Genomic DNA, 25,144 nt, shown 5'->3' with positions numbered 1-25,144 from the left:
AGATGAGGAAATTGAGAGAGTTATAAATATAAAGATCATATAAAGATGTTTTTAGTTGCAGTATTTTATGAACCTTCTGTAGTACTCAGTAGATTTTATAAAATACTCAAATAATATCACAGGTAAGGAAAAAGACTGAAAAGACTGGCTTGTGTTAGAATATTTTAAAGCTGTCTGGTAGAAGGGCCTTCTGAAAAATTGCTACCATGGATTATGTAATGCTTAAAATACCTCATAGTATTTTAAAACATTTGTTGTAAATTTATAAAACTAATACCCTCTATCTCTTATTTTAGATTGTTTCATAGATTCAGTGTGAAATTTATAAAGAATTTTTTTCCAAAAAATTATCCTATACTTAAAAACTTTATTGTGGCACCGAAGTCTGAATTTAAAAGACATAAAGATATATTCTGTGAATGAGAGTGAAGGAAGAATGTAGGGAGACATAAAACTAAAATAATTGGAAATAAAAGCACATCAGAAATTCCAAATGGAAAGAGAAGAGTGAACAAATTCTGGAGGAAATCAGGCTTGGATGCCATAGTGTGCTAGCGATAGGAGATGGCTCCAGCAAGGTGTAATGATCAGAATTTGATGATCCTCGGGTAAAAGGTTAGAACCAAGAAAAAATAAAAATAATTGGGTTGGGGCCATGATATGAGCATAGTCATAGGGGAGCCAGAAAATTTTCTGGTAGTACGTTGATTAATTTACTTTGATGATAGCATTGGTGTAGAAAATAATGGTTTTTGAGCTTAATTAGTGCCAGTTGTGAGGGTACTTGAATTAAGTGAAATAGTTTGAACTCTAAGGCAGTCAGGGGCTTTCAGTGGGGCTTAGCCTGTCAGGATGTACATTTTATATAGGAGGAGGGGACTGATGGAAAAGTCCTTTGTGAGGTGATACTGACCTGTGCTGGCATAGCAGCAGGAAGAAGAGATTAACTTGAGGTATCAAGAAATCACAGCAGGTCCTAGTTATAAGAGACCAAGATAATTCTAGGCTTTTTGGTATAATTGTTTGCTATGTTTGGTATAATTTTTTGGTATAATGTTTGGTATCATAGTTTTGGGTAAAATTGGTGGAAATAGGAAATTTAGTAGAGTACCATTTTATCATAAGAAATGAGTTTGTTTTTAGATAGCAAGTTTTGGATGAGAGAGACATCTAATAATGTCCAGTTAGAAAAGTAGAATTAGGACTCAGAGTTAGGGCTAGAGTCTGTAAAATTGATCCCTATAGAGGTTAGAGTTAAGTCATGAAGATGAATGAAATTTTAGGAATTTCGTAGATTCAGAATAGTGTTGCTGAGAAGATGGTGGTGCACATAACTCTAGCAACCAGAGAAAGAGGACTTGGTGAGGGAACTTTGTAAAGTAATGGTTGGAGAAGTCAGGGAACCTATGAAATAAAGGCAAGTGAAAAATAATACTTTGTTCAAAATAGTATGTATTCTGCATCCCCCCATTGTGAATGCAGACCATATTTAATATAAGAACTTAAAAACATAAAAAACAGTACAAATATTATAAAAGTACAACCCCATTAGCCAGAGAAAACTATTATAAATATTTTATTATGTCCTAAACTACTATATATTTATTTATTAATATGTCTATATATTTGTGTATTTATATATATTGTCACATGAGAGATTGTTTTTTATTCCTTGCTGCAGATAGTTGGGATAAGTAAGATGGCTCGAAAAGAGTTCAGCTTGTTAATTCCATAGCTTATTTGCTGATTTAGTTTTCTAAATATTTAATATGAGCTTTATATTTTGTTTTCAAATGAATAATTTAAAAGAAGTTTCAGTCCTAATATTCTACTTTTATTCTTTAGCTGATTGCAAAAGGGAAAAATGCATCTGAACTGTTTCCTGCTGTTGTGAAGAATGTGGCCAGTAAAAATATTGAGGTACTGTTTTGATTCATAATTTTCACGATTGTTTTGCTGGAAAAGAATCATATGCTTTTCACTTGCTTGAAATGCAACATGAGATATTTAAGTATTCTTAGATTTTTGTTGATTCTGAGGAGGGAATGCTTACTCAGTAGAAGTATTGGTATCTGCATGAAAGTAAAACTGCCAGCACACGTGCCTTGTATTTGCCCATGGTTGGCAACTGTGAACATCAAGGAAGATGCCTGGCCATCTTTTTGGGTCTGGGAAGTTTAGGAGAAGGAACAGTTTCCACTGAAGAATATTTTCAAGGACCTAGTGCTAGTGACTGACTAGGGCAGATGTTTTAGGTGGATATAAATAGAGTATAACAGGTATAAATTCAAGATACAGAAAGTTTTTTTCACTTATAATGAAGTATTAATATTTAAAGCTATCTCTCTTTTTTTAATGTATTCAGTAGGTACTTACTCTAGTGTACAGTGTACATCTTTAACTTACTGCAGTCTGCCACTTGGATTTCCAGTATACAATCTACTTTCTACACCAGTCCCCCCTTATCCTCCAGGAATACATTTCAGAACCTCCACTAGATTTCTGAAATCACAGACAGTACCAAACCCTATATATACTATATTTTTTCTTATGCATACATACCTATGTTAAAGTTTAATTAGGCACAGTGGGAGATTACAATAATATTTATGATAGAACAATTATAACAATACTGGAATAAAAATTATGTGATTGGCTTTGGGCCATTATTAAGTGAAATAGGGTTACTTGAACACAAGCACTGTTGTTGATATTTCGACATCAGTCTGATCACTGAAATGGCTATTAAGTGACTCACAGGGGTGTATGCTGAATAAAGAGATTATTTCACATCCTGGACAGGACTGAGTGGAATGGTGTGAGATTTCATTACATTACTCAGAATGGTTTGCAGTTTAAAACTTATGAATTGCTTATTTCTGAAATTTTTATTCATTTATTAGTTGATTGACATTTGGATTGTTTCCACTTTTTGGCTGTGCTACTGTATGAGTAATGCTCAATAATGCTGCTAGTAAACATTCTTTACAAGTTTTTGTGTGGACATGAAGTTTTCTTTTGTTATATACCTTAGAGTGATATTGCTAGATCATATGGGTAATTCCATATTTAACTTTTTGAGGAACTGCCAAATTGTTTTCCACAGGTGGTAAAAATTTTTACATTTCCATCAGCAATATATGCAAGTTCTAATTTTTCCATATCCTCACCAACCCTTGTTATTTTCCTTTTTTTTAAAAAAAATTGTCCTTTAGATTATAAACAGTTTAGAAGGTGTGAAGTGGTATCCATCTGATTATTACTTTTGAAAATTTTATTTAAATTTACCTAATAAAAAAATTATTGAGCATCTGTTGGCCAGGTATACATTTTTGGAAAAATGTCTATGTAAGATCCTTTCCCCATTTTATAATTGGTTTGTCTTTTAATTGTTCACTTGTAAGAGTTCTTTATATTTATGAATAATAGACCTTATCTGATATATGATTTGCAGATATTTTCTCCCTAGATGTTATTTTTTCATTTTCTTGATAGCATTCTTGAAGCACATTTTTAATTTTGATGAATTTCAGTTTATCTATTTTTTCTTTGCTTATGCTTTAGGTATCATATCTAAAGAAACTGATTTAAATTTAAGGTTATTAAGATACATACTAGTCCTTTTCCTAAGAATTTTATACTTTTACTTTTTATATTTAGGACCGTGATCCATTTGGAGTTAATTTTTGTGTGTGGTGTTACCTGCTTTCTGTCACTATAGTTTTGTCATTCTGTAATTTCTTATATCAAGTCATACTATATGGAATCTTGTGTTTGACTTTTTCTGCTTAGGAAACTGAGATTTCTTTTTGCTATAATCTGGATATTTCACAATTTTAAAATTTATCAGCTGAAATATAGTTGGATTGAATTAAATGCTAAATGTGGGCATATATTTTAATTTTGGGGGGTAGATATCTGGGAATACATTTGTTGCATGGTCTGGGAAGTACATGTTTAATTTTTAGAAAGTAGTAAAGTGCTATATTGTTTTTCAAAGTGACCATATGCCTTCCACCCAGCAATGTAAGAGAGTTCTAGTTGGTTCACATCCCTTCCAACACTTGATCTTGTTAGACTTGATGGTAACTTCACTGTGCCTTTACTTGCATTGTCTGGATACTTAGTGACGTTCAACACCAGTCGTATGTCTTCTTTCCTAAAATATTTGTTCAGGTCTTTAGCCTGTTTTTAATTTTTTGTCTAATTAAAATGTAAACATTCTTTATATATTCTGATATAAGCCATTTGTCAGATAGATGGTAATTCAGTATTATTTATTTTCTTCTGGTCTATGGCCTTCTATATTTTTTTCTAATGTCTTTTAAATAATAAACATTTGATTTTGATAAAGTCCATTTTATTGATTTTTTTCAGTTATAATTCAGGCTATTTTGTGACCTGTGTAAGAAATTTTTGCCTAACCTAGTGTCACAAAGATTTCTTCTGGTTTGTTTTAAAAGTTTAATAGTTTTCTCTATGACATTTAGGTCTATGATTCATGTCATGGTGGGGTTCCCAAGATGATCCACAGATTTGATGAGTCACTGGGAGGATTTGTAAGAATCAGGATATAGTCACACTCTTTGTTATGATTTATTAAAGAAGGAGACATAGTAGAATCCAGAACTAAACGAGGTGCACAGGGTGAAGACTAGAGGAAACGAGATGCAAGCTTCCAAAAATTCTTTCCTAGTGATTTCCCCATGGACAATCAGATTCTTGTACCGTCAACTGTAACAAAATGTGTGAAGCTTATCTACTAGTAAAGCTTATTAGAGACTTAGTACCCGAGTCTTTCACTGGGGACTGTTCATATAAACATTAACAGCTTAGTGTATACCAAAATTCCAGACTCCCAGATGAAGAGCAAATGTTAGCACAAATCATATTGTTTGTGTGTAAACCCACCTTTGTTCGTAAGAGTATGAGGGAATACCCCTGAAATTCAAATACCCAGATACTAGTCGGGGCCAATTTATAAGCAGATTTTCTAAGAAAAGCAATTTCTGGCCTGGTATGTTAAGTGTTTACTACACAGTATTTCAAATTAGTTTGTGTGGATGGTGTGAAGTAAGGTTTGAGATTCATTTTTTACCCCCAGATATTTAGTTGTTGAGGTATCATTTATTAAGAAGACTGTATCTTTTTCCCATTGAATTACCTTGCTACTTCTGTGGAAAATCTTTGGTTCTATTAGTGTGAGTATTGAACTTTTTTTCTGTTTCATTGATCTGTATGTGTGTCCTTATATGCCTGTACCACACTGTTTTGTATATCGTAGTCTATTAGTAAGTCTTGAAGTCAGGCAGTATCAATTCTCCAATCCTGTTCTGTATTCAACCATGTTTTGGCTGGTCTGGGTCCTTTGTCTTTCTGTGGAAGTGTTAAAATCAGCATCCCAATTTCTTCACAAGCCTGTGGGATTGATATTGTTTGTAGTGAATTTATAGACCGATTTGGGGAGAATTACTGTTCTCACAGTAGGAAGTCTTAGTCCATGTAATTCCCTTTGCAGTTTTATAGTTTTTGGTATATAAGTTTTGCATATATTGTTAAACTTAGTTTTTAGGTGTTTCAAATGCTATTTCAAATGGTGTTATCTTTTTAATTTCATTTCCCAATTGGTCATTGCTAGCCTACAGTTTGTGTCCTTGCTAAATTTACTTATTAGTTCTGATGTCTCTTTTATAGATTTCTTAGGCTTTGCTAGATAAATGATATTATGCACAAATATAATTTTACTTTTTGATTCTATGTCTTTCTCTTGTCATATCATATTGAGTACAGCCTGCCCTAAATATTGGATAGAAGTGATGAGAGTGGTCATCCTCCCCTTGTTTCTGATGTAGGAAGCATTGAGTCTTTTAGCGCTGAATGTGATGATAGCTATAGGCAGATGTCTGTAATCATATGTTGAGGAAATTCTAAGATTGATGAGAGTTTTTATAATGAACAAGGTTTGAGTTTTGTTAGTGCTTTTTCTATAACTATTAAAATTATCGTGATTTTTCTTCATTCCCATCATACGGTAAGTGACTGGAATTGATTCTTAGTTACTGTGCCTTTTTATTCCTGGGATAAATCTCTCATGGCTCTGGTGTATTAACCTTTTAATATATATATTGTTAGAATTGATCTGCTAACTTTTGTTAAGGAGGTTTGCATCTCTATACATTATTGAAGAATTTTTTCTTGTAGGGCTTTGGTTTTGATACCAAGATAGTCAGGTTAATACTGGCTTTATTAATGAGTTGGGACGTGTTTTTCCTTTGTTGTCTGAAAGAGTATGTGTAGAATTTGTATTACTTTATTCTGTCTGGTTATTTTATCATTTCCCTATAGTTATCTGAGTATGGGAGTTTAACTTATGGGAAGTTTTTTTATTTTTCTATTTATTTATTTATTTATTTATTTATTTATTTATTTATTTATTTCATTTTTCTGAAGCTGGAAACAGGGAGAGACAGCCAGACAGACTCCCGCATGCGCCCGACCGGGATCCACCCGGCACGCCCACCAGGGGCGACGCTCTGCCCACCAGGGGGCGATGCTCTGCCCATCCTGGGCGTCGCCATGTTGCGACCAGAGCCACTCTAGCGCCTGGGGCAGAGGCCACAGAGCCATCCCCAGCGCCCGGGCCATCTTTGCTCCAACGGAGCCTCGGCTGCGGGAGGGGAAGAGAGAGACAGAGAGGGAAAGCGCGGCGGAGGGGTGGAAAAACAAATGGGCGCTTCTCCTGTGTGCCCTGGCCGGAATCGAACCTGGGTCCTCCGCACGCTAGGCCGACGCTCTACCGCTGAGCCAACCGGCCAGGGCCTTTATTTTTCTTTTAATGTGAGAGGAGGAAAGATAGTGATACAGACTCCCACATGTGCCCCAACTGGGTGGATCCACCTGGCAACTGCTGTCTAGGACTGATGCTTGGACAATGGAACTATCCTCAGCTCCCGCAGCCACGCTTGAACCAGTGGAGCCACTGGCTGCGGGAGAGGAAGAGGGAGAAAAAGGGGAGAGGGAGGGGGAGAAAAGCAGATAGTTGACTCTCCTGTGTGCCCTGACCAGGAATTGAACCTGGGATGTCCATATGCCGGACTGATGCTCTATCCAGGGCCAGGAAGGTTTTTAATTACGAATTCAAATTGTTTACTTGGTATAGGCCTGTGTGGGAAATGGTTAACTCAGCCGACTTGGGATGTGCAAACCCTATACATCCTCCGAAATGTAGGTTTTCATGACTGACCGTTAGTAGACTCTGGCAAACCGAGCTCTTCTACTGTTCTGTCCGATGTGTATTTTACTTGCTGGGGATCTTGGGCCATGGTATACTAGTTTGTCCAATCTTTATACTAAACATGATTTATGGTAAACATTTGCTTTCCTTCTATGGTCAGGAGCTTCAGTTTCTAATATAATACATACTGATGACAGTGTACATAGTCCAGGCATACACTCTACGTGACTGCTCCCTAATAAGAAGCCTGGACTGTCTGTCTCAGTCAAGGTCTGCTGGTTGGCAGCTCTTTGTACATGTGGTTACACATTGTTGCTGAAAGGAATTACACAGGTCTTTTTTTTTTTTTTCCCCCCAATAAATTTTTATTAATGGTAATGGGATGACATTAATAAATCAGGGTACATATATTCAAAGAAAACATGTCTAGGTTATTTTGTCATCAAATTATTTTGCAAACCCCTCGCCCAAAGTCAGATTGTCCTCCGTCACCCTCTATCTAGTTCTCTGTGCCCCTCCCCCTCCCCCTAACTCTCTCCCTCCCTCTCTCCCATGTCCTCCCCCCCCCCCACGCTTGGTAACCACCACACTCTTGTCCATGTCTCTTAGTCTCATTTTTATGTTCCACCAATGTATGGAATCATGTAGTTCTTGTTTTTTTCTGATTTACTTATTTCACTCCTTATAATGTTATCAAGATCCCACCATTTTGCTGTAAATGATCCGATGTCATCATTTCTTATAGCTGAGTAGTATTCCATAGTGTATATGTGCCACATCTTCTTTATCCAGTCTTCTATTGAAGGGCTTTTTGGTTGTTTCCATGTCTTGGCCACCGTGAACAGTGCTGCAATGAACATGGGGCTACATGTGTCTTCACGCACCAATGTTTCCGAGGTTTTGGGGTATATACCCAGTAGAGGGATTGCTGGGTCATAAGGTAGTTCTATTTGCAGTTTTTTGAGGAACCACCATACTTTCCTCCATATGGTTGTACTACTTTACATTCCCACCAACAGTGTATGAGGGTTCCTTTTTCTCCACAGCCTCTCCAACATTTGCTATTACCCGTCTTGTTGATAATAGCTAATCTAACAGGAGTGAGGTGGTATCTCATTGCCGTTTTGATTTGCATTTCTCTAATAGCTAAAGAAGATGAGCATCTTTTCATATATCTGTTGGCCATTTGTATTTCTTCCTGGGAGAAGTGTCTTCATATCCTCTTCCCATTTTTTTATGGGATTGTTTGTTTGTTTGTTGTTGAGTTTTATGAGTTCTTTGTATATTTTGGATATTAGGCCCTTATATGAGCTGTTGTTTGAAAATATCATTTCCCATTTAGTTGGCTTTCTGTTTATTTTGTTATCAGTTTCTCTTGCTGAGCAAAAACTTCTTAGTCTGATGTAGTCCCATTCATTAATTTTTGCCTTCACTTCTCTTGCCTGTGGAGTCAAATTCATAAAATGCTCTTTAAAACCCAGGTCCATGAGTTGAGTACCTATGTCTTCTTCTATGTACTTAATTGTTTCAGGTCTTATGTTTAGATCTTTGATCCATTTTGAGTTAATTTTTGTACAGGCGGAGAGACTGTAGTCGAGTTTCATTCTTTTGCATGTGGCTTTCCAGTTTTCCCAGCACCATTTATTGAAGAGGCTTTCTTTTCTCCATTGTGTGTTCTTGGCCCCTTTATCAAAAATTATTTGACTATATATATGTGGTTTTATTTCTGGACTTTCTATTCTGTTCCATTGGTCTGAGTGTCTGTTTTTCTGCCAATACCATGCTGTTTTGATTGTCATGGCCCTATAATAGAGTTTGAAGTCAGGTATTGTAATGCCCCCAGCTTCATTCTTTTTCTTTAGGATTGCTTTGGCTATTCTGGGTTTTTTATAGTTCCATATAAATCTGATGATTTTTTGCTCTATTTCTTTAAAAAACGTCATTGGAAGTTTGATGGGAATTGCATTAAATTTGTATATTGCTTTGGGTAATATAGCCATCTTGATTATATTTATTCTTCCTAGCCAAGAACAAGGTATATTCTTCCATCTCATTATATCTTTTTCAATTTCCCTTAAAAATGGTTTATAGTTTTCATTATATAAGTCCTTTACATTCTTTGTTATGTTTATTCCTAAGTATTTTATTTTTTTTGTTGCAATCGTGAAGGGGATTATTCTTTTGAGTTCGTTCTGAATTGTTTCATTGTTGGCATATAGAAATGCTATTGACTTCTGTATGTTAATTTTGTATCCTGCGACCTTACTGTATTGGCTTATTGTTTCTAGTAGTCTTTTTGTGGATTCTTTGGGGTTTTCGATGTATAGGATCATATCATCTGCAAAAAGTGATACCTTTACTTCTTCTTTTCCGATATGGATGCCTTTTATTTCTTTGTCTTGTCTGATTGCTGTGGCGAGAACCTCTAGTACCACATTAAATAACAGTGGAGAGAGTGGACAACCCTGTCTTGTTCCTGATTTAAGGGGGAAAGCCTTCAGTTTAGTGCCATGTAATATGATGTTAGCTGATGGTTTATTATATATAGCCTTTATCATGTTGAGATATTTTCCTTCTATACCCATTTTGTTGAGAGTCTTAAACATAAAATTGTGTTGTATTTTATCGAAAGCCTTTTGTGCGTCTATTGATAAGATCATGTGGTTTTTGTTCTTTGTTTTGTTGATATGGTGTATTACGTTAACCGTTTTACCTATGTTGAACCATCCTTGAGATTCTGGGATGAATCCCACTTGATCATGATGTATTATTTTTTTAATATGTTGTTGTATTCGATTTGCTAGTATTTTGTTTAGTATTTTAGCATCTGTATTCGTATGTTGTTTAGTTTCCACATTTTTGTGGGATTTTTTCCCTCTTTTTTGCAGTTGAATTCTAGTTTCAAGGCTTTATGATCAGAAAATATGCTTGGTACAACTTCAATTTTTCTGAATTTGCTGATGTTGTTTTTGTGGCCCAACATATGGTCAATTCTTGAGAATGATCCATGTACACTGGAGAAAAACGTATACTCAGTCACTTTGGGATGAAATGTCCTGTAGATGTCTATCATATCCAGGTGCTCTAGTGTTTTGTTTAAGGCCACTATGTCTTTGTTGATTCTCTGTTTGGATGACCGATCTAGAGCCGTCAGCGGTGTATTGAGGTCTCCAAGTATGATTGTATTTTTGTCAGTTTTTGTTTTAAGATCAATAAGTAGCTGTCTTATATATTTTGGTGCTCCTTGGTTTGGTGCATATATATTAAGAATTGTTATGTCTTCTTGATTCAGTGTCCCCTTAGCCATTATGAAATGGCCATTTTTGTCTCTGAGTACTTTTTCTGTCTTCTAGTCAGCATTATCTGATATGAGTATTGCTACACCTGCTTTTTTTTGGATGTTATTTGCTTGGAGTATTGTTTTCCAGCCTTTCACTTTGAATTTGTTTTTATCCTTGTTACTTAGATGAGTTTCCTGTAGGCAGCATACAGTTGGATTTTCTTTTTTAATCCATTCTGCTACTCTGTGCCTTTTTATTGGTGAGTTTAATCCATTTACATTTAGTGTAATTATTGACACTTGTGAGTTCCCTATTGCCATTTTATATCTTGCTTTCTGTTAGTTTTGTGTCTTGTTTGATCCTTCTCTTTCGTTTTTCTATCTTTTGTTTTTATTTGGTTGTATTCCATACATCTTTCCTCTGTTGCTATCTTTTTTATCTCATGTGCTTCTGTGGTGGTTTTTTCAATGGTGGTTACCTTTGAGTAATGAAAAGGGTCCCTACCCTGTTCATTGTAGCGAACTATTTTGTGAGTACTTTTGCACTCCATCATCCTTTGCTACTGTTAATCTCCATCTTCTCCCCCTCTTTCTTTTTGTTGTTGTCACAGTTTAAATTTGGTTTTATTGTGTTCTTCTTGGAGCTTTTACTTGTGGCTCTGTTTTTTTTTGTTCTTTGTATCTGATTGGAGAACCCCCTTTAGTAATTCCTGGAGTGGGGGTTTTCTGATGATAAATTCCCTCATCTTTTCTGTATCTGTGAATGTTTTTATTTCTCCTTCATATTTGAAGGATAGCTTTGATGGGTATAGTATTCGTGGCTGAAAGTTCCTCTCTTTCAGGACTTTAAATATTGTGGTCCACTCTCTTCTAGCTTGTAGAGTTTCTGCTGAGAAATCTGATGATAATCTAATGGGCCTTCCTTTATATGTTGTATTCTTCTTTTCCCTGGCTGCCTTGAGAATTTTTTCTTTGCTGTTGGTTTGTGTCAATTTCATTATGATATGCCTTGGAGTAGGTTTGTTGGGGTTAAGAAAACTCGGTGTTCTGTTTGCTTCTTGAATTTGGGGCTTTAGTTCTTTTTTTTTTTTTTTTTTTTTTTTTGCATTTTTCTGAAGCTGGAAACAGGGAGAGACAGTCAGACAGACTCCCGCATGCGCCCGACCGGGATCCACCCGGCACGCCCACCAGGGGGCGACGTTCTGCCCACCAGGGGGCGATGCTCTGCCCATCCTGGGCGTCGCCATGTTGCGACCCTCCTGGGTGTCGCCATGTTGCGACCAGAGCCATTCTAGCGCCTGGGGCAGAGGCCACAGAGCCATCCCCGCACCCGGGCCATCTTTGCTCCAATGGAGCCTTGGCTGCGGGAGGGGAAGAGAGAGACAGAGAGGAAGGCGCGGCGGAGGGGTGGAGAAGCAAATGGGCGCTTCTCCTATGTGCCCTGGCCGGAAATCGAACCCGGGTCCTCCGCACGCTAGGCCGACGCTCTACCGCTGAGCCAACCGGCCAGGGCGGGGCTTTAGTTCTTTCCACAGGCTTGGGAAGTTCTCATCTATTATTTGTTTGAGTATGTTCTCCATTCCATTTTCTCTCTCTTCTCCCTCTGATATACCTATTATTCTTATGTTATTCTTTTTGATGGAGTCAGATAATTCTTGTAGGGCTATCTCATTTTTTTAAATTTTTGAGTCTCTTTCTTCTCTCTGTTGTGCCTCAAGTTGCTTGTCTTCTATTTCACTAATCCTCTCTTCTATCTGACCTGTTCTATTAGCTAAGCTTGTTACTTCGTTTTTCAGCTCGTGAATTGAGTTTTTCATCTCTGTTTGATTTGTTTTTATAGTTTCAATTTCTTTGGACATATATTCTTTGTGTTCTTTGAGTTGTTTTCTGAGCTCCCTAAATTGCCTTTCTGTGTTTTCTTGTATATCTCGGAGGATTTTTAGGATTTCTATCTTGAATTCTCTGTCATTTAGCTCCAAGGTTTCCAATATATTAAATTTTTTCTCCATAGATTTTTCCTCATCTAGCTGTGTTACCTCTCTTTCTTTTGTATCCATGATATTCGATTTTCTCTTCCTTAATGGCATCTGAGGGTGGTTTTGTTGATAGTATTAATGAGATTTAATAAAGAATAAAAAGTTATAAAAAATCAAAAATCAAAGAGTTGTTTTTTTAAAAAAAAATTAATAATGAAATAAAAATAAAATAAAATAATAATTTTTAAAAAAAGGAAATTATTCCCCCCCTCCTTTTTTCCTCTCCTCTCCCCTTTTTCTTGAGAAAATCTTGTGGTGAACTGTGAATTATAACAAACAATGCCTGTGATGGAGGATCTGAATTGGGGAAAAGTAATAAAGGGGCAAAAAAAAAAAAAAAAAAGGGGGGGGTATGGACCCACAAAAAGCAAATAAGGAAAAAATTTGGGTCAAGAATAAAATGATTTACTTTTAGCTGTTGGTTGTCTAAGAGTTATGATGAGAGGAATAAGAGGAAAACAGAAAAATGGGGGGACAAATTAAAAAAATACTATTGTATTTAGTGGAACAAGAACTAGATAAAATGGAGAGCCAGGGATGGGAGCACTGCTAGTGAGTGAAAAAGGTGAAGTAAAAACCCCCCAAAATGCCACAAACATAAGTTTGAGTCCCAGATAAGAGAATTTGTTGGTTATTGAGGTTTGAATGAGAGGAGATGTAAAGGAGAAAGGAAGAAACTAATATAGAGGGAGAAAAGAAAGAGAGAGAGAGAAAAAAAGAGGGAACCACTAAAAGAAGAAAAAAGAAAGGAGAGAGAGAGTTAAGGGTTTTGGAGTGCAACCCTCATAGAGAGAAAGGAAGAGGAGAAAAAAGATAATGGGAGATGTAACACTTATGGGTAGTGTAGTTCAAGGAGACGAGAGAGTAAGACCAGTAGAGAGTTAATCGGCCAAATTGGAGGAGGAAAAAAAGTATCAAAAATGAAGATAAGAGAAACAAACGAACAAATATAATAAAATGGGATAGGTTATAAAGTCAGCAGATTATTCTTGATTTTGAGAGGTTATCTTCTTGCTTTTTCTTTTCTCTCCCTCTTCCTGGTCGGTGACTCTGTACCCCGGGTTCTGCCCCTTTGGCACGCTCAGGTAGAGGTTTGCAGTTGATAAGTATCTATGGCAATGTCATGTATTGTGCTTTAGTCTCGTGGGAGTCGAGGCTCATTAGCATTTATAGGCTCCGACAGTGAGAGAGTCCGTGTTCCTGGAGTCTTTCTCCTAGTCTTTCCTTCCTCAATTAGTAGCCTGATAATCCAGCTATGGGGTTACTGCTGCCTCTGCCTAGATAGTAAGAGGTTCAAAGAGCTGGCAACTCCCCACTCTATTCCCACTCAGCACAGGGCTCTGGGTAAGGCTCAGTCAGTCAGAGCTGCTAGCATAATCAGGCGGGCTTTCCGCCCACACAAAGACCTCTGGCTCTGCCACTTTGTCTGATAACACAGGCGGGCGCCCACTTCCGGGGCGCTTGGAGGAAACTCTCATTCACTATCTGCGTGCGCAGACCAGGATATCCGGCCAGCAGTCTCACGCTCTGATTGAAACCACCAACCCCATGTAAAAGTTGCAGCGTTGGAATTCGCTCTCGTTCCGTCCCTGTGTGCGGCTTTTGCAAGGCGCTGGGGCGGCCCGAGATTCCGCTTTTGCCCACACAATGGCCCCTGACTCTGCCCCTCTGTGCGATAACACGGGCGCGCACTGCCGAGGCACTCGGAGGAATCGCTCACTTCCTATCTGCGCGCGCACACCAGGATATGAGGCCGGCCACGTTTCCCTCTAAGTGAAACCCTCACCAGCACGGAAAATTTCCACCGTTGGAATTAGTTCTTGCTCCCTCCCGTGCGCGGCTTTCCCAGGGCGCTGGGGCTGCCCAGAGACTCTGCCCTCGGCCCACAGAAAGGCCTCTGACCCTGCCTCTCTGTGGGGTAACACGGACACCCACTTCCGGGGCTTAGGAAGAAATCTCTCGCCCACTATCTGCGCGCGCCGACCAGGAGATCGGGTAAAATGGCTGCCCCGCTTGTCTTTCTTTGTCTGGGTTTGGCGCGTTAGCTTGTATTGCCCGGCTTGCCACAGGATCAGTTTTTCCTCGGCTAGGATCTCCGTGCCACAGCCTGGTTCGGCCCTTTGTGCCACATCCTGGATCTATTCACCCCCTTTGCCCGCCTCAGTTTCTATATTCACAGTTACCAGAGAAAGCCGCCCTGTTTAGGTTAGTGAGGAAGGCGGAGCATTTCTTACTCCCTATTTCCTTCGGGGTTTGGTTATATATTTAGCCAATTTTTCACTCGACCATACCTTCGGTGTATTGCGAAGCATCTGGAGGCTCCAAGTATAGGTTTTTCTGTTTCTGATTGAAGATCTTGTTGAGTTTTGGGGGAGATTTATCGGTATCGCTTCCTACTCCGCCATTACTCTGACCATTTTTATAAATTTTAATGCAGTGACATTGATTAATCAAAGTACCTATGTTCTGAGAAAACATCTCCAGATTATTTTGACATTTGATTATGTTGTATACCCCTCACCCAAAGTCAAATTGTCCTCCGTCACCCTCTATCTGGTTTTCTTTCTGCCCCTTTCCTAACCCCCACCCCCTCTCTCTCCTTCCTTGCCCCCTCTCCACCCCCCACTCTTTTAGTATTCTTTTAATGTCTGTAGCTTCCTCATTGGTGTTTCCTCTTTATGTCCTGTTATTGGTAATTTCAGTTTTTTTTTTTTTTTTTTTAATTAAGTGAGAAAGAGAGAGAGGAGAAGAAGAAGAAGAAGAAAAAGAAGGGAGAGGGATGAGAAGCATCAACTCATAGTTGCTGCATCTTAGTTGTTAATGACTGCTTTCCTCAGATGAACTTTGATCAGGGGGACTAGCCAAGCCAGTGGCCCCTTGCTCAAGCCAGTGATCCTGGTCTCAAGCCAGAGATCTTAGACTTTAAGCCAGAGACCTTTGGGCTCAAGCCAGTGACCATGGGGTCATGTCTATGATCCCACACTCAAGCTGGTAAGCCCGCGCTCAAGCCAGATGAGCCACGCTCAACACAGTGACCTTGGGGTTTCAAGCCTGGGTTCTCAGTGTCTCAGGCTGATGCTCTATCTACTACTGTTCCACCACCTGGTGAGACGGTTTTCTTTTTTTCTTGATTGATTTGGAGGCTTATCAATTTTATTGATCTTTAGAAAACAGCATTTGGTTTTATCAGCTTTTTTTGTTTTTTATGTCATTGGGTTTTTTTTTTGCTATATTATTGATTTATATTTATCTTTTTTAAAAAAAAATTTTTATTTTCTTTTATTTATTCATTTTTAGAGAGGAGAGAGACAGAGAGGGAGAGAGAGGAGAGAGAGACAGAGAGAGAGAGAAGGGGGGAGGAGCTGGAAGCATCAACTCCCTATGTGCCTTGACCAGGCAAGCCCAGGGTTTCAAACCAGCGACCTCAGCATTTCCAGGTCAACGCTTTATCCACTGCGCCACCACAGGTCAGGCGATTTATATTTATCTTTTATATTTCATCTATTTAATTTGGATTTTATTTTTTTTTAATATTTTGATTTAGGAACTCAAATTAAATCTCTTTGTTAATATAAGCCGTTATTACTATGTATTTTCCTATTAGCATTGCCTTACTTGGTTTTTCCTTTTTTTTTGTATTTTTCTGAAGCTGGAAACGGGGAGAGACAGCCAGACAGACTCCCGTATGCACCCGACCGGGATCCACCTGGCACGCCCACCAGGGGCGATGCTCTGCCCACCAGGGTGTGATGCTCTGCCCTTCTGGGGCGTCGCTCTGCCGCGACCAGAGCCACTCTAGCGCCTGGGGTAGAGGCCAAGGAGCCATCCCCAGCGCCCGGGCCATCTTTGCTCCAATGGAGCCTTGGCTGCGGGAGGGGAAGAGAGAGACAGAGAGGAAGACGGGTGGGGGTGGAGAAGCACATGGGCGCTTCTATGTGCCCCGGCTGGGAATCAAACCCGGTCCCCCGCACGCCAGGCTGACGCTCTACCACTGAGCCAACCGGCCAGGGCCAGGTTTTTCCAAATTTTAATTTGATTATTTTCATTGTCATTCAGTTAAAAATCTTTTATTTACTTTATGATTTTCTTTGACTCATAGATTGTTTAGAAGTATGTTGTTTAACTTCCAGAGATTGAGAGGGGGAGGATTAATTATCTGTTACTGCTTTGTGATATAATTCCATTTTAGTCTATGAGGACAAGGTAACAGAGAGGTTAACTTATCTGAGCAGGTCACACAGCTAGTGTGTGGGATAGTAAGAGTCCAAAGCCAAGTAGATTGGCTCCTGAGCCAGTCTTAGACCATTCCTGCCTTTAGAGCTGTCTTTTCTGTGCACTAGTCATTGTTCACTCAGAGCTGTTTTGTTTGTTCTTTTCAGATAGTTATAATAGAACTTTTCTGTTTATTGTTTTCCTTTAAAATTAAATTCTGTTATGCTGCCTAATGTTTTGCTAAAAATTGTCACTATAAACATAATTACTGGTCTATTTGTTTGAGTTGTTTTGTTCTTGAAATACCTTGTTAGTTTTCTGAAACACGCTTAATCTTCTAATGTGGGAAAACTGACATAAGCTTTTTAAAATTTCTGTTCAGAGAATTGATTGATGTTTTATTGCTATAAGTACGAAAATTCATTTTTACAAGTACATGCTGCCTTAGGCACACAGTTGAGCCATACGTCATCTGCCATTCGATGTCAAATGATACCAAAAGTAACCTAGTAAGCAGGCAGTGGTTATAGTACAAAAATAATCAAAGGTTTAGTCAATAGCTCATGAAGTTTGATGTACTAGTATTGATAAACTAATTAAACAGATCTGCCTGTGTTTTTCCAGCCTACTGGGGCTCTGCTATGATTAGCTTTACAGCCAGGAGTGTTGTAACATTGAATGAAAGTAACTGATCAGAAAATGGTGTAGTCACGGAGCTTTAAGTACTCCCATTTCTGGTCACAGAATGGTTTCAGGGAAAGTAGGTTTTCTCTGCACACCTGCAGCCTGTCAGTGCATAGGCCTCTTGTGGTCAATATTGATTGATTCTCATAACAGAACTAGAACAAATTTAGTGTTTTGCAACCTTCTGTGATTTAATATTGTCATGCTTTTTGCTATAACATTATGTCCCAAAAATCCTTCTGTAATAGTGAGTAATTATTGCAATACCTACTAGCCCAGCTGTAGTTCTGAATGTTTCAGTGTTGCCAATATAAATTTCTGGGTATATTCTGGAGTTTCTAATTCAGCTTTAAAAGTTGGCAGTACCAGTTACTTGGTAAATTAAGGTTGGTACTAAGAAATCTCAAGAGGATGAGGGAATGGATGGACTCTAACTCATTCTTCTTTTAAAACTTTCCAGAAAACTGTACACTGAGATCTGAATATAATTAACAAGGAGAAAGAATATTCTAAATGATTTTTTTAAGTCCTGCAAGTTAAAGAATTTTAAAGTCAATCTTTGTAATACTTATCATTTTCTTCTCGTTGTAAGTTGGTATCCTTGTAGACATCTGAATAGGTTAATTATAACCATTGGTGATAACTTAGATCCTAGATGTAGCAATCTAATGAAAAATGTCTTAAATTCATTCAGCTGGTAATTATTGAGCTCTTACTATATGCCAGACACTTTGATAAGTACTAGAAATAGACGAATAAGGAATAACTTCTGTACTAAATAACCTCATGTTAATTTCAAACTCTATTTGAGAAATCTTTTACTTTTAAATACATCTTGTTTATTGATTTAATATATTGAAATTGCTATAGATCAGTCAACCAGCAAATGTTAATTGTTTTTTGGCACTGTTGTAGTCTTAGGAACTTTAAAATCTGGTTGGGGAGAAAATCATCTACACCTCAGACAATTACATGAGTGCTTCCTAAACTATAATTTAAGAATTTAAAAAGTTTATATTTCCATTAAAAAAATTCTAAAACATTAGGTATATATTTTTTGCCATATAATATTTATATACACATAATTTTGGAATCCATTTATAATTTTGTATAAGATCATTGGTTCCAAGTGATCATTTAAATCAGGGATAGTCAACCTTTATATACCTACTACCCACTTTTGTATCTGTTAGTAGTAAAATTTTCTAACCGCCCACCGGTTCCACAGTCATGGTGATTTATAAAGTAGGGAAGTAACTTTACTTTATAAAATTTATAAAGCAGAGTTACAGCAAGTTAAAGCATATAATAATAATTACTTACCAAGTACTTTATGTTGGATTTGTGCTAAGTTTGGCGGAATAAATCTTTATAAAACAACTTACTATAGTTAAATCTATCTTTTTATTTATACTTTGGTTGCTCTGCTACCGCCCACCATGAAAGCTGGAATGCCCACTAGTGAGCGGTAGGGACCAGGTTGACTACCACTGAAGGATCATAAAAAGAAAGGGTTTATGGACTTTCAGGGGCCTAAGTGGGTTGATACCATATGTACATGTGAGATTACCTGGGTGAGATTGCCATTCATCAATTGGCACTTAGAGGTGTGGTATATTTGGATTGAGTTTGTTCTTGATTGGTTAATACTCAGAAGCAAGGGGTTGTCACAGATTGGTTGATTTGCAAAAGTTTGTTCATTTAGCTGAGTTTTTGGTTGACCTATAGGACAGGTTTACAATAATTTTGGTGGCTTTGTTTTGCCAACACTACAGAAAACACTGTCTTCCTAGGTATCCTAAAAATATTTTCAGTTTGAGGTTATTTTTTATAATAAAAATTTTAAATTAGTTTTATAAACAGAGAAAATACTGTTATTTTATGCTGGAGGACATCTGGAAAGATGAGATTCATTCCTAAAGTTAAAGTATCTTGTTTTGTCTGAATACAATTAATATTTATATTAAAACTTAAATAATACAGAAAAATGTAAAGGTCACTGGTTAATACCAGAGCCCAGAAAGAGTTACTATTAACATTTTACCATTAGATAGATTTCTCAACTTTTATACTTACCTGGTTTGAATCCTGGTCCTTCATTTAACAGATATGCCATCTTGATCAAGTTACTTAACTTCTCTGTGCTTCAGTTTCTTACCTGTAAAGTAGGAATAATAAGACCTGTTCATTGAGTAGTAAATAAAAAATGAAGTATAATTTAGGTAATACATACTTGATATTACTAACATATTATATCCATTCTAAGACATTTGTTTTCTACACTGCTCACAAAAGTTAGGGGATATTTCAAAATGAGTATGAAGCGATAAAAAAAAGAAACATTTGAATTTTTTTATTAAACAAGAACATCAGAAAAGCAAACAACAAGTCAAAGAAAGTTGTTTGATTAGGCAAATGAAATGCAAAACCAACTTTTGTTTTATTGGTGAATCTGCACTGTTCCCTGATCCCCTAATTTTTGCGAACAGTGTATTTTGTTTCTGCAGTTGGGCCTTACCTTAACCATTGATGGTGACTTAGAATTGGCAGTTTTTTTTTTTTATTTTTGTTGTTCCTTTCTTTGTGGTTCATAATATAATGGAACACCTAGTCTATCTTAGCCTGATAAATACAGTGTATGTGTACCTGTTTTTTATTAATGCAGAAGTGAGATTATACAATGCACATAATTTTGTGCCTTTAACTTTTTACAAGGACGTATTTTTAATATGTATAGATTTACTTAATTCTATGTAGTGGCTACATAGTGTAGTGTTATGGATGTACTGCATTTATTTTGTTCTTTACCTATTAATGGATATTTTATTGTTTAATTTTTGGTTTTTTGAGATTTTGATTAGTGAAGGTTGAGGAAATGTAGAGTGTTAACCTGAATGAAGAGTAAGACAATAAGTGCAAGATAATTTTGGGGACAGTTTCTGTTTGTCTAGAAGGAATTTTGGGGCAATTTTGAACTGTATTGAGTACTAAGTTAAGGATTATGGATATTGTTTTTAAGATTTTGTGGATTTTTTTTTACTGACGAGTAATTGGAAAAGAAATTTTTAAAAAAATTATAGACTTTTAGAAAGAGAGGAAGGGAAAGAAGGGGGGGAGAAGAGAGAGGAATGTAAATCTCTTCTTGCATGTGCCCTTGATCAAACCTGCAACCTTCACATATCAGGATGATGCTCCAACCAACTGAGCCATTTGGTCAGTGCTGGAAATGAATTTTTTGTTGCTTTCACCAATGACCCTGTGATATAGTATAATAGAATGGATTGATATCAACTAAAAATGGTGTATTTAGCATTTTTATTGATAATGATGATGTAGAAAGTATGCTCAGTAAATTTTCAGTTGTGCTCATGAAATTGTAAAGAGCAGAAAAATAGGCCAGATTATAAATTAATGTCTAAAATTATTTTAGGATGCTGTGATGGGTTGAATTCAAGTTGTTGAACATGTCTATAGGTAAATGTAAGATTTAGAAGAAAAAATAAAAATAAAAACTTCAGGAGAATTATTTAAGTATGGCTTGATTTAGTCAGTAGTACATTTAGAAAAGGTGTATTGTAATATTTAAGAATCAGTTGTATCACACATAAGAAGCACCTTATCTGGAACAAAGTCTTAACTAGTTTGTTTTTCTTAACTTTCATTTGTAGTTTAGAATACCGTACAAAAGAAATATAGACAAGGGGGAGTGAATTCAGAAGGGACCAAAAGATGATGAGGGAACTCAGAACTATGCTGTATCAAGGGAAATTGAAGTGCGAGGAAAGGGAGGCCACAGAGGTTTTCTTTTAAAATAGTCCAACTTGGTTAGTAGGATATAAATTGTGGCCCAGTATTGCACTGATTGTCTTTCTCAGAATCAATTCCAGCTAGTCATAGACCTCCACTCATTTCCTATGCTGTCTGAACATTCTATAAACTTTTAGGTATTCATTGTACTGACATGCAAGGAAATTTATCAGGAAGTGGTATCTGAAGATATTTGGCACAGGAGATACAGGCTGTGAACAGTGCCAGAGGAGGCAATTCATGAATTTTAACTCAAATTCTAATTTTCAATTTAATTTTTCTGTTTATCATAATTTTATTTAAATAGTGATTAAATTACCTTTAAAAAGTTTCCTGAAGACACATCCAGCATTTGGAATTCTTGTCAAACATTATTTTTACTGAGCTGAAGATATCATGTAATGTATATTGGACTGTGAATACTACATAGAAACAGATTTGGAACTTCAGCACCTATTGAGAAATGAGGAAGCATAACCTATCTTGCCATACAATATAATTAGTAGGCAGAACCCAAGTTCTTTGTATCCCTCATTTTGAAAATACTTTTGTAGTTTTATTTTTATTTCAATATTCTTGTATAAGTTTTGTTCAGGGACTTTTATTTCCCCTCCGGAGGAAAGACACTTTGATAGGATGTTACTACTATGGACCAGATTACTTAAATTCTGCCTTCGCAAGCTTCTGCTCTTTCCATTCATTATCCTACATTGGGGGGGGGGGGCAAAAGTAGGTTTACAATAGTATGTGAAACACAGAATTTATTCTTGTATTATTATTTAATTATTGTATTAATTTCTATACAGTGCTTTTTTTTTTCTTCTTTTCTGAGTGAGAGGAGGGGAAATAGAGAGCCAGACTTCCGCATGTACCTGGACCAAGATCTACCCGTCAACCCCAGTCCAAGGTTGATGCTGTGCCCATCTGTGGCCATACCCACAACTGAGCTAGAGGCTGAGGCTCCACGGAGCCATCCTCAGTACCTGAGTGGATGGTTGACCTCAAACCAGTCAAGCCATGGCTACGGGAGGGAAAGAGAGAGAAGGGAAGGAGTAGGGGTGGAGAAGCAGATGGTCTTTTCTCCTGTGTGTCCTGAACAGGAATTGAATGCAAGACATTCACATGCTGGGCTGATGGTCTACCACTGAGCCAACCAGCCAGGGCTCCTCAATAACTGTAAACCTACTTTTGCCCCACCCTGTATTCTCTTTATTAACAATTTAAGCTATGATCAGGCTGGTTACTCACTTCAGGAAAATTAAGGATGGATTTTTGTACAGAAAATATTGAATTTTTAATTTTTACTCTGGCTAAGATTGATTTTTTTTTTAAACAGATCAAGAAGTTAGTATATGTTTACCTGGTTCGATATGCTGAAGAACAGCAGGATCTGGCACTCTTGTCCATAAGTACTTTTCAGCGAGCTCTGAAGGTAAATTATAATGTGAGCAGGGAAATAGCTACAATATTTCCGCACAGTTGAAGGCATGTCATTAAAGAAGTGAAGCAATAATTCACTGGATGGCACAGTACTGATTTGAAAGCATTAAAAGCCCCCTCACAATACTTATTCAGTAGCCTAGAAAACAATTTATATAGTCAGCTGGACCTTGCCCTGCGTGTTTCAGTTTGTTTGTGTTCCTTTATGTTTAGTATAATCATTATCATGCATCAAAGAACTCTTCATCATTATACCAACTAGTTGTTGAAAGTGTACAAAGAGGGATATGACTTTTTCAAAGATAAAATTTATGACCTACATCATTTTATTATTATGAAACTCAGAGAAACCAAACATATTTAGTAGTAAATGATCAATAAAAATTATTACCATTACTTTTCTTATTAAAAACATTATTCAGAGAAATAACGTTTTACACATCTTTTTTTTTTTTTAACCCATTTCCATGTACTGGTTGTTTATTTTAAACTAAGTAGCTTTCCCTCCTGCTGTTGTTACATTGTACCCTATTAAGTACACCTGTTAAGTGTGTCATAAAGATACCTTTGAAATAATGTTAACTTGAAATTTGATGAATATTTTTGCATAATTTTTAGGACCCAAATCAACTAATTCGTGCAAGTGCGTTGAGAGTTCTGTCAAGTATTAGAGTGCCAATTATTGTCCCTATTATGATGCTCGCTATTAAGGAAGCTTCTGCTGATTTATCACCATATGTTAGGAAGAATGCAGCCCATGCAATACAAAAATTGTACAGGTAGGTGTTTTGTTAATAATACCAAAGATCTGTAACGTTATGTGGAATGTTATAGCCAATGAGGCTTATTTTAATAACTCTTGTAGCTAGTCTGTTCTTAGACTAAGTAAACTCGGAGATTGTGCCCCCACTCCTCCACCACAAATGTTCTCTAGACATCTTTGTTTTGGTTATAGAGATCCTACACAGGTTTTTATTTGTGAGCCTATTAAGGCCTGAAATAATTTATAGATTTTATAACTTAAGATTAATCAGAATTTAAATTCTTGTTTATATGGTCTGCCTCTCATGTACATAATCACATATATTATTAGAAAGTTAATATCTTTTTTCTGTTTATTGTAGGGTAGGATTGTGTGTTATTCTCTCAACTCACCTTGTTTCCCTCCCTCCATCTTTGGTCCTGCTGTCTCTTTCCTTGTCTGATTATCTAGAGCTATTTTAGTAAATAATTTTTTAAATACTGATTTTAAAATCTGCTACCATCCCATATTTATATAATACTTATTAAAATACCATACATTTCTTGATCTTTGTGGTAAACATATTGCCTAAATAAAAATATACTGCTCACAAAAATTAGGGGATATTTTATGCTTCATATTCATTTTGAAATATCCCCTAATTTTTGTGAGCAGTATATTATCTGCAATAATTTGATATTATGTTCTGTTACCATTAGTTCCACAAGCTTTTTATCAAGATTATTTTGCTTTCTGGTGCTACATTGTATTTGTAAAATGTATGAAAACAGTAGAGGATGTATTATCACATATTTGAGGAAAAAAATCAAATATGCCAAATAATTAAAGACAGTCTATAATTGAGTAAGGTATTAACATATGAAATACTATATCTGTACATGCATAGGCACACTAACAGTGACTTAAATAGGTTAGGGCTCAGATTATCATATGGGGTTTCATAATGTAAACATTTAAGGAAATGACATTAGTTGGAAAAGACTTCCTGGAGAAGGGAGACTGGAAATGATATCTGAAAGAATTAAAAGGTTTCAGATAATCATAATAGTTACTAATAAATGTATACAATGTTTGTAAAAAATAAAAAACTAGTTTCCTTAGGTTAACAGTGAAAGCTGTATCATGCGCCTCACTCATTATCTTTTCTGTTATAAACTTGCAGAATAAAATCGAAGCTCACTGGGATGGTTTAGAAGTTCATCACTGGGCTCCTTTTTACCTCTCTAGCTTCAGCTCTCACTCTCCTTGCCTTGAATTTACAATTTAGTAGCTCACTAGTCTTGTTAGTCCTCTGCATAAAATATTTTTACCTCATTACTATATCTTTTTCATCCTTTAGTCTCTACCTAGAAAATTTCCTCCTTTCTCCAGCTTTAAACTCAATTATTTAATATTCCTCTGAGATGTCATTTCCTGTAAGAAATCTTCCTCAACTCTCCTGCCTCCATTGGTGCCCTTCCTCTTTACTTACATAATCTCATATATGTATCTGTTATATGGTGTGATTATGTTTGGGAGTGTCTTTACTAACCTCTGTTTGTTTATCTTTGTATACCTATTGTTTAGCTTCTCAGTAAATGAACAACAATAGAATTCCATGCTAGGAAGAAATATATTGTTGTCAATATTTCATTGATTAGAGCTGCTATTAAGATGCATTTCTCAAGTCTGTACATGTGTAAGTCTGC

The 25,144-nt window shown here is 36.7% G+C and overlaps 1 protein-coding gene across 3 annotated transcripts in view; it reads left to right on the top strand.

Moving 5' to 3' along the window:
- Positions 1 to 25,144, top strand: part of AP3B1 (adaptor related protein complex 3 subunit beta 1) — a 318,239-nt gene that overhangs the window by 47,232 nt on the left and 245,863 nt on the right. For all 3 annotated transcript variants that reach the window (XM_066273625.1, XM_066273623.1, XM_066273626.1), the window contains 3 exons: positions 1,846 to 1,920; positions 22,590 to 22,685; positions 23,312 to 23,472. In XM_066273625.1, the coding sequence (XP_066129722.1) occupies positions 1,846 to 1,920; positions 22,590 to 22,685; positions 23,312 to 23,472 (332 nt within the window). The remainder of the gene's footprint in view (positions 1 to 1,845; positions 1,921 to 22,589; positions 22,686 to 23,311; positions 23,473 to 25,144) is intronic.

This window comes from Saccopteryx bilineata, chromosome 4 (genome assembly GCF_036850765.1).
Source record: "Saccopteryx bilineata isolate mSacBil1 chromosome 4, mSacBil1_pri_phased_curated, whole genome shotgun sequence".
NCBI lineage: Eukaryota > Metazoa > Chordata > Mammalia > Chiroptera > Emballonuridae > Saccopteryx > Saccopteryx bilineata.
The sequence above is the reverse complement of the archived record's forward strand: the minus strand, read 5'-3'. Positions and strand labels throughout refer to the sequence as shown.